This window comes from Syzygium oleosum, unplaced genomic scaffold (assembly GCF_021117445.2).
Source record: "Syzygium oleosum isolate NSW1041296 unplaced genomic scaffold, Sole_v2.1 Sole_v2.08, whole genome shotgun sequence".
NCBI lineage: Eukaryota > Viridiplantae > Streptophyta > Magnoliopsida > Myrtales > Myrtaceae > Syzygium > Syzygium oleosum.
In genome coordinates, this window is record NW_026607492.1 from 4,172,355 (window position 1) to 4,182,506 (window position 10,152).

At 44.3% G+C, this 10,152-nt stretch overlaps 2 protein-coding genes across 2 annotated transcripts; both read left to right on the forward strand.

Annotated features, from left to right (window-relative positions):
- Positions 1–2,448: 2,448 nt before the first annotated feature.
- On the forward strand, positions 2,449–3,462 carry LOC115688076 (basic leucine zipper 43). Its single transcript, XM_030613810.2, has one exon. It carries the CDS (start codon positions 2,708–2,710, stop codon positions 3,260–3,262), a length of 555 nt encoding a protein of 184 aa, XP_030469670.1. The 5' UTR covers positions 2,449–2,707; the 3' UTR covers positions 3,263–3,462.
- Positions 3,463–7,421: 3,959 nt separating this feature from the next.
- On the forward strand, positions 7,422–10,152 carry LOC115688051 (probable galacturonosyltransferase 9). The gene is made up of 3 exons (XM_030613787.2): positions 7,422–7,619; positions 8,089–9,321; positions 9,600–10,152. The coding sequence occupies exons 1-3, from the start codon at positions 7,443–7,445 to the stop codon at positions 9,873–9,875; spliced, it is 1,686 nt and encodes a 561-aa protein (XP_030469647.1). The 5' UTR covers positions 7,422–7,442; the 3' UTR covers positions 9,876–10,152.

Consider the following 10,152-nt stretch of genomic DNA (forward strand, 5'->3'; position numbering starts at 1 on the left):
TACCCAAATTCGCTGCACATTTTCTCAACCATGGGAAATGGGGTTGGTTAGAAGTATTTGGCACCTCATATTTAGTTCTCGGGCCCCCATACCATTCTTCCTTTTCAGAAATTCATCTGGAGGATCAATATCTCGGTGCGTAAACAGAGCATATGGCTGTTTCAGTTCCCATTGCATATTGTTTGGATTTATCCCCTAAAAGTTCAGAATATTAGGTGTGGAGAGAGACTATGTATATATGACCTGGGCAAACCCCATGTGCAAGTAGTGCTGAATAATATAACATCCCATCTCACACGCAAATTGGGTGGAAAATGTTGCATAGAATTCGCGAATGGAGAATAAGTCAGACAAGATGCGTAATTGGACTCTGATGCCATATTAGATTTTCAAGCTAAAAGTTTAAGTTAATAAGCATCCATATGGATTTCAGCCAAACTGGTTATTATCTATCTTCCATTGTGTTGCTTCTTTTTGGGTAAATTGGTTGGAGCATTATATTAAGCTTAGCACATCATCTTCATCCTTTTCCTGCCAAGTTCAATTGCACTGCTTGTACTTTGGTTTGTCCTATTGAGGTCAGCCAATATATGGCATTTTTCTGGGTTTAAACAAATGCGGCAACCTTTTTAAGCTAAGCGATGAGTGGCCAAGAGAAACCATTGTCCTCCTACAAGTAAAATTAAAATCAAAATGTAGCAACTTGGGACACTCCTACTTAGCCCCCACTAATTGATTGCCATCTTTTCTCCCTCCTTTTCTTTGCTTTTGAGTTCTCATATCTGATCTGGTTTTATAGGATTAGTTAATATTAGGATTATCTCTCTCTCTCTCTCTCTCTCTCTCTCTCTCTCTCTCTCTCTCTCTCTCTCTCTCTCTCTCTCTCTCTCTCTCTCTCTACATCATCCATGGATATACGTATCTTGAAAGAGTGGTTGCTTCTGTCATCAACATCAATAATATGACTAGGTTTTCTGCAAGATAGATAAACTATTCCTATCTATTGCAGAAAAGAGCAACTTCATATTAATGAAGCAGGGTGGTGCGTTTGCCAGTACATTCTAGAAATGGAAAGCCTAGAAAGGTTATGTATATGCCCATTTTCACAACTCTGCTAGTGTAATTGTACTCGTTAGTAATGGCTGATTTTTGTGTTGGCAATTTGGACGCGCTAAATGGCTGGAGTTGTAAAGCAAGAAATCAGGTGGACCTGCAAAACCTTACCCATGTTCATGGGCAGAGAGGAACTGACCAGAATGAGAAAATAATGACACCTGAGTGAACCCAGAGTCCAAAGACCTTGAATTGAACACCATTCTCTGCTGAACTCAAAGAGTAACAAGATAAGACTATTCTTCGATGACATATTCAGTACCTGCAGATTAAGAACTTCTAGTTTCTTGATAATATATTATGATTCAGTGGTCCATAATCTAAGCATATCATATCCAGTACACTTCTGAGGCATCTAATTTAGCGATATCTGCACAAAACTTGATCAGCAAAAGCACCCTTAATTCTGAAATCTAATGATTTCTCAAGGCCATCTGAAATCTCGGTCCGTGATTGATGTTTCAACATTACACTACAACTCCGCTGCGCTCTGCTTTTTTGCTTCTTGAGTTCTTGTTAGTTACAGTTGCCGTCTTCATTCACGACCGGTTAACCCCATCTTGACTTTTGTTTGAGAGGAAAATTTCAGGACATGTGTTTGTTGTGATTTGGACGAACAACACCTGCACTTGCTTATATTTACTCTAGTCATGATGTGTAATCAATTGGAAGTGGTTTGTTGAGTCATTAGAACACATAATCTTTCTGCAACTATAGGAAAACTGGTCACCTTTTCAACCTCTTTACACATCCTATTCCATACGTCACAGTGCTTTATTGGCTAAGAACGGTTAAGTGAAACCATCCACTTCTTTCTGAGATTGACTTCTCCAAAACTCCATTCCTCTCATCTTTTATGATCATTATTATTATTGCTGTCACTATTTTTCCCCCTCTTTATGGCCATATCATATATCTCCATTCAGATAATAACACCCCCCACAACATGATTAATTTCCCCAGAAAGCCATTCTCTCTCTTTCTCTCTGATGTAAGCATATTTTGTCTGAAAAAAATGATTATACACAAACCCACAATGGCCTTGTCCCCATCTCATAATTATTATGATCCATATGCAAGGGCATGACCTTGAGAAGAAGCACATCTTCTTCTAGACATGGACTCACTGATGTATGCACAGTAGACTGTTATTTGAAGCGAGACGAATCCCGTGTGAGGCGAACTCGATGCTATTCCTGCTGTTCACAGATCAGACAATCCTTATTAAGAACTAAACCCGAACTAAAAGAAGGTACCCCAATGGACACAAACCAAACGCCCTGAGAAAAGATCATGTGTCAAACACATAATTGGGAGATCAATCTAATCTTCTCATAATCAAATGTCCTAGGGTTCATGATACCTCTCCTACAATCAAACTTGATTTTGTTTCTTTCTCAAGTAGTGGGGTATGTTGAAGCCTTTTCCCAGCCTATAAAACCCCCTCTTCCTCCTCCACATCCCTCCCCCCTCACTCACTCACTCACTCTCTCTCTCTCTCTCTCTCTCTCTCTCTCAGAAACTCACAAACTAACTATTCCACTTCCTCTAAAATATTTGCAAGCAATCAGATTCGCTTGAAAGGTGTAAAAAAATGGAGCCTAATGAAGTTGCAGGACTCCATTACATCATATCTTCCAACACATCCCAATTTCCAGTTCATTTGAGCATGATCCATGACCAACCCAACACGTACAATCACTACAACACCTCATCTCGTACATTCTACAATGGTCAATTCCCATCTCAGGTCCAGGAGCTCGGAGCGCCCTCGCCTTGCTTCAGCAGCAACCACTCCACATCCGATGAGGCGGACGAGCAGCAGCTGATGCTGATCAACGAGCGGAAGCAGAGGAGGATGATATCCAATCGGGAGTCGGCCCGCCGTTCCCGAATGAGGAAGCAGCGGCACCTGGACGAGCTCTGGTCGCAGGTCGTCTGGCTGCGCAACGAGAACCACCAGCTCATGGACAAGCTGAACCACGTGTCAGAGATCAATGACAAGGTTGTCGAGGAGAATGCCCAGCTCAAGGAGGAGACCTGCGGGCTTCGCCAAATGATTACTGATATGCAACTGAATAACACTTACTCAACTCTGAGGGACCTCGAAGATGTTCCTTGCAATCTTGGAACTCAATCCTCGGACTAGACCGTCACCGGTTCTGTGGATTCCTTAGGCTAGTTTTAATGCCGGAAATGGCCTGGTTTCATTTTTTTTCTTCTTCCGCTCCAAGTGGATTTTTCCTGGTGTATTTGGGAATTGAGCCAGTCCTTTTACCCCCTATCTCTGAGTGCATGTATGAGACTAAATGAATTGTCAATAACATATTCCGAGGATTTCGTCAACCATTCTTATCAATCCCGCAGTAGCATTATTAGATCCCAGGTGGTTGTCTTAGCTAAACTAGATTCCTAAATCTCATTTAGAACCATAACTTAGTCATTGCAAGAATTCCTGGAAGGAACCCTGCAAGAGGCTTCAGGATCTATCCCTTTCTCCAGAAATAGTCCTAGCGTATCACACTGTACTCATAGAGTCACCAGAAACCTAGATCACGAAGCTTGATAAAATGAGGAATGAACGAATGAAGTTCACAACTTCTGATGCATACAAGACAAGATGCATTATTGAAGAGAAAAGAAAGGGACCAAGTAATTGGTGTCAGGTGTGTACAGGATACAGAGGAGGAAAAATGTTTTAGTGGGCTATTTGGGACATGACATAGAGAGGTCTCAAAGAGGTGGTGGGGGTGGGTATTGTCGTTCTTTGTTTGATACACACGCGCACACACAGCACAGAAAACAAACAGCGACCATACAAAGAAAAACATATGAAAGTGCTCTCCACTACTTATCTATCTCCCTCTGCCCAAAAGCGAGAACTGTTTACTACTTTTTTCAGGTGCTGTGCTGATTTCATTCCTTCTTTTCCATCGAAATGTGGTCCAGAATCGCCTCCGCACCCTCATGGTCGGGGCTTCTATGTGGTCCCTTGAGAGACCGATTCCACCTTCATAACGTGTCTTGCCTAAGTGCCATTTTTGTTGTAGTTCCTAGACAAAGTGCTGTAACATGCAAACTGTCATGGCTATTGGCGATTGCTCCTAAAACACAAGCATCTTAATATTTACTTTTCCAGGAATCCATACCACGTTTGCAATGCCTTGTGGATTTACCTCAGCAGTTTACGTGGAGAATACGGGAAGATTTTACAAACGGTAATAATAGTCTGAGCTAGCTAATTGATAAAATTGCTTGGCAGTTGGGCTCAAGCAAGGATCACTTATCATATTGCATATATCTTCTACTGTTATATTCTCTAGGAGTTCGTCCTTCTTAAAACAGACAGGACTGGAGACGCAATTGTTCAACCTGGTACCGGGAAACTGCGACTGTAGGAGCTAACCATGGCTTGAAGCCTTCTTATCCGTCTCTAATTTGGCACGATGTTCATAAAAATCATTTCCAGTCATGAATCTATGCCAACGCTCCAATCAAGGACCCCGTGTCGGACATCGCCTTCATCTTAAAGCCTTCGAACTTTGTTCTTAGTGCTTCTCTAAATTAATGCACCGGTTGTACTGACCTGCCTGAATTCTCTTCAGAAAAGCTGCTGGCCACTTTATATACTGTTACCTCACTGAACTACAGCAAATTTTGATAAATTTTGATGTTATACTCTCAATCTCCGGCGAGCAAGATAGCTCCTTCACATGAGTATCTTCAGATTTAATCGGGGTGGATAAAAGGAGCTGGAAAACAAAGGCATAAGCTGTAGCCTGCTCACACGACCGCAAATATACTTGACATACACGATACCAGGAGAAAAATTACAGAGAGTTGATTGTCAAGTACAGAATTGCCGGATTTTTCCCGGTAAGACTATGTTAATAGGCAGATGCAGAGTACTAAAATAAGACATAGACAAAGAAACTGTCATGGCTAGGGCGAATTTCACTTCATTTTATCAACTCTCCTATCACCTCACAGATTAAAATCTCAGACAAGTTGAATCACGCGACAACCTAAGGTTCCACGACCTTTTCGTGCTTTACAACAACAGTTGACTCGTTCCTGCACAACCAAATTTTGACATGATGTATGGATCACAGACTGTCTTAGGGTTACTGCACAAGAAGATCCTGAAGTTGAATGTCAGCTTAACATATATGGGCTGCCTGTAAATGCCTAATGTCTCTTATTGATTTTGTGCGTTCTCTCAAGCATAAATTTCGCTTGGAGGGGTTTGCTCCTTTGGCATAACCCTACGTAACCGTGTTCCTGCGACATGATCTGAATAACGCGCAGACAAATCACGGGCTTCGGACATTCATGTTCCTCTGCATCATAGTCTTCTCTGTTGCTGTGTAACAACAGACATCTACAAGTTCAGCTAACGACATCCTGAACGGTAAATCACGCCGTGCACAATGCTGAAATCCCTCGACTGAGAATCTGTTCAGGAATAACATCCTGGCGGTGGACTCTCCAATCACGTAACCCCCTGATCACCTTATCAAAAAAAGAAACTCGCGACATTCGGTGAAAATATTTCCGTTAACATGGCAAAGCCTCGTGGGTTACTTGGTGGAAGAAATGTTCCAGTAAACAGACGAACATCTTGTGCATAGATTGATCGCGCTAGTATTCGAGTATAATCCCAGGTCCTAAACCAGCAGAAGCATCCTTTGCCTATCCACTGAACTAGGGGTTCTAGGAAGTGAGCGAATCATTCAGTGCAATTCGGGCTACTTCAAGATGAGCATCATTCCATCCCCCAAAACCATGACTCGCGAGTAGGCAAGGGCCTGCGATCATCAATCGCGCCCGTCGAGAGACCGGTCCGCTTCTGGTTCGATCCGATCCTGATCGGCAGCGCGCATCGACTTCGACCTTCTTCAACCTCCCCCGGCTCGTCCCCTCGACCTTAGGCTTCCCCAACAGATCGGGACCTGCACCGACATTGCTTTCTTGTTCGCCGTTGTCTCAGCCTCGCCATTCCCTCTTCTCTATCAGCGCGTCCCAAGACATCCAAACCGCTTCGCTCCGTATCCTTCGATTATCCCGAGACAGCTCCGGAACGTCATGCGACCGCCAAGCCGGGATCTTGGTTCTGGTTCTGCACAGATTCGTAACGTTACCCAAATGCTGGTGACAGTGGCGGAGTGGCAGTTGACAGTTAAGTAATGAACTCGGCCGTGGCTCATAAATATCCGTGCTTTACGAACGTTTCGCGTTAAACAAAATTCGAAAGAATAGAAAAAAAAAAACGCTCGATTATAATTTTATAATAATACGATGCAATAAAAAATGAGTTAATATCACGAAAAACCCCAAATTGGTACACACGTAACAAATTTACCTTACGTTAATTTCTGTTAAAATTTACCGCCAAATTGCTCAGTTAAATGACACGTGGCCGTTTACGGATGTACCGATTTGGGATTTTACCTTCCGTTAGTTTCCGTTAAAACTTACTGTCAAATTGCTTAGTTAAGTTACACGTGGCAATTTACGAATGTACCGGTTTGGAATTTTACTCTCCGTTTGTCACAGGTATATCATTTTGTGATTATTTTTTGTATTAATCTAATCTAACGGTGGGTAAATTTGTCGAAGGGTTCTTAGCGGTCAAAATATTAGTCCGGGATAAATTTGTCGCAAGGGGTACCGGTTTAAAGTTTTTTGCGGTTAAAAAGTTAGTTTTTGATAAATTTGTTACGGACGTAGCGATTTGAGGTTTCTCGTGGTGTTAACTCGAAAAAAAAAAAATCCGTAAAAAAAATTCGAAAAACGAGCCCCAAGGGGGGGAAAACAAAAATCGCCTAAAATTTCCGTCGTTCTTCTTCTTCTTCTTTCGATTGCGCACTCGGCAATAAAATATAAATAAAATATAAATAAAAAACGAATAAAACAGAACGTACCGTCACCGACGACCGACGCGGTATGATCTCTCTCTCTCTCTCTCTCCCAACCGTACGAACTCTCCAGATCCTTCCCCCTTCCTTCTTCCTCGATCGAACCCCAAATCTCTCAGATCTCACCTCCCTCGCCCTCACTTCACTTCTCTGCTACTAGCTGCCCCCGTTCATTGGAGCTCCGCCACGAGCGGCTGAAGGAAGGGCCCCCGGCGGCGGCGGCCGCCATTGCCGAGATCCGACCCGGTCCAGGGAGCCCGGATCGCGCCGGAGGGAGCTCCGAGAGGAGAGGGAGAGTGTGTGCGGGCGGGCGGGGGCGGGGGCGCGCGGTTTTGGTTGGTTGGTTGGTTGGTTGGTTGGGCGTGCGGGTGAGAGAAAGTAGGGGGCAGGTGAGGGGGAGAGCTCGCGGCCATGGCGGTACCGGTGAGGGGAGGCCGTGGAGGAGGGGGAGGGGGAGGGGGAGGATCGGCGTTCGGGGGACCCGGCGGCCTCCGCGGCTTCTGCTCCTACAGGGTCTTCATCTCCGCCATGTTCTCCCTCCTCTTCCTCGCCACCGTCTCCGTCCTCTTCTCCTCTCGTCGCGATTCCGTAAGTCTCTCTCTCCCTCTCTGATCTCTCTGATCTCTGATCTCTCTCCTCGCCCCTCCCCCCCCCCAGAAAAAGGTCTATGAATTCCGGCGTTCCTCGCCGGAAATGGTGTCGCCGGGAAGGCGAGAGATTGCGTCTCGGGGAGTCGGGACCGAGTAGTAATCGGCGGAGTCGGTCTCGATTCCGTCTGTGACAGTCGAATGAGAAGGCTTTGGTCTTTGGGCTTTGGGCATCGCATTTCCTTTGTTCGTTTAGTGATGTATGCGCGCGTGAAGGCTTAATTTCTCTATTGATCTGGGCTAATTTAGTGCATTGGCTCAGTTTCTTGAATCCCGTAAGCGGAACACTTAAAAATGAACAAACTTTGAAAGAGCAGACTTCATAAAGATCCTCTGTTTTTTTTTATTTTTTTATTTTTTTGTGTTTGCTGTTCTCTAAATTATTGCGAATCGTCGGATTTTCTCCGCAGGCGCCGAGCGAGAAAGGGTATGTTCACCACACAATTTTAGCATTGAACTCCGACCCGCTGAAGACGAGGCTAGATTTGATTTACAAGCAAGCCAACGACCACGTCACCCTCGTGAATGCTTATGCCGCGTATGCTAGGAAGCTCAAGCTCGAGATTTCGAGGCAATTGAGGTTGTTCGATGACCTGGCGAAGAACTTCTCGGATCTCCCGATGAAGCCGAGTTATCGGGCTTCCCTGTTCGAGCCGGAAGGTGCGGTGGACGAGGATGTGCTGAGGCAGTTCGAGAAGGAGGTTAAGGATAGAGTGAAGTTCGCGAGGTTGATGATTGCGGAGGCGAAGGAGAATTACGATAATCAGATGAAGATACAGAAGTTGAAGGATACTATCTTCGCCGTTCATGACTTGCTTATTAAAGCCAAGAAGAATGGGGTTGTCGCGAGTTCGATCGCGGCAAAGTCGATACCAAAGAGTTTGCACTGCTTGGCTATGAGGCTGGTGGAGGAGAGGATCGCTCATCCAGAAAAGTACAGGGATGAAGAGCCGGAACCTGAGTTTGAAGATCCAAGCTTGTATCATTACGCAATAGCTTCGGATAATGTGATTGCTGTGTCGGTGGTGGTGAATTCGGTCGTGAAGAATGCGGAGGAGCCATGGAAGCATGTTTTCCATATCGTGACGAATAGGATGCTTGTTGCGGCAATGAAGGTGTGGTTCAAGATGAGGCCTGTCCAAGGGGGTGCGCATGTCGAGGTGAAGGCAGTGGAAGATTTCTCGTTCTTGAACTCGTCGTATGTACCTCTGTTGAGGCAGTTGGAGTCTGCTAAACTCCAGAAACCTAATTTTCCGAACGAGGCTGACAATGCTAATAAGGATACAAGCAGCGTTAAGTCAAGGAACCCCAGTGAGTTGTCCATGCTGAACCATCTTCGGTTTTATTTGCCAGAGACGTACCCTAAGCTGCACAAGATTTTGTATTTGGACGACGATGTCGTGGTTCAGAAGGACTTGACAGGGATGTGGAATATTGACATGGCGGGGAAGGTGAATGGAGCTGTTGAGACCTGCTTCGGGTCTTTTCACCGCTATTCGCATTACTTGAATTTCTCGCACCCACTCATCAAGGAAAGATTCAATCCGAAGTCCTGTGCCTGGGCTTACGGAATGAACTTATTTGATCTTGATGCCTGGAGGCGAGAGAAATGCACGGAAGAGTACCACTATTGGCAGAACTTGGTAAGTGTAAATCAAGTCGGATTACAATACATTTTTTACTCCCGGTTTTTTGGGATTAATATTTACTAGCGTTGATTCAAAACTGGAATGCACGTTTAACCACTGTTTGAGAGTAGATAATAATTATCTCATGGTGCTAAGACCCGTGGTTCTTTCAAAAGCTAGAACCTTGTTATTTGCTTACAATCTCACTCTCTCTTTGCACCTTTACTAACCAATGCTAGATAGTGGCATCTGAAATCATTCATTGACTGTTTTGTTCTGACGTTTCTTCACAGAATGGAGATCAGACATTATGGAAATCAGGCACTCTTCCACCTGGCCTGATCACCTTCTACTCGTCAACAAAATCATTGGATAAGTCTTGGCATGTTCTCGGGCTTGGGTATAATCCAAGCATTAGCATGGATGAGATTAACCATGCGGCAGTTATACACTACAGTGGAAACATGAAACCTTGGCTAGATGTTGCTTTGAACCAATATAAAAACCTCTGGACCAAGTATGTCGACAATGACATGGAGTTCGTCCAAATGTGCAATTTTGGCCTTTGAGAAAGAACTACGCCCTATCAGACGAGGTAAAATACTTGGTCATCATGATTCGCCCATTTCAAAAGTTTTGGAGCCAATAGTTGTAACCCTGTGAGCAAAGCTCAGTGATATGATCCATTCTTCAAATTATGGAGTCGGTCTTTTTAGATTTGTTTAAATTCTTTTTCCAAGAACTCCGTCAAAGTATAATCAGCTCGATTGCTCAATGTACCTGCTGAACTTTTTTGTCTGATTAAGACGTTCGTGCATATTGACTGAGTCTCAGTTTCTCACTTCA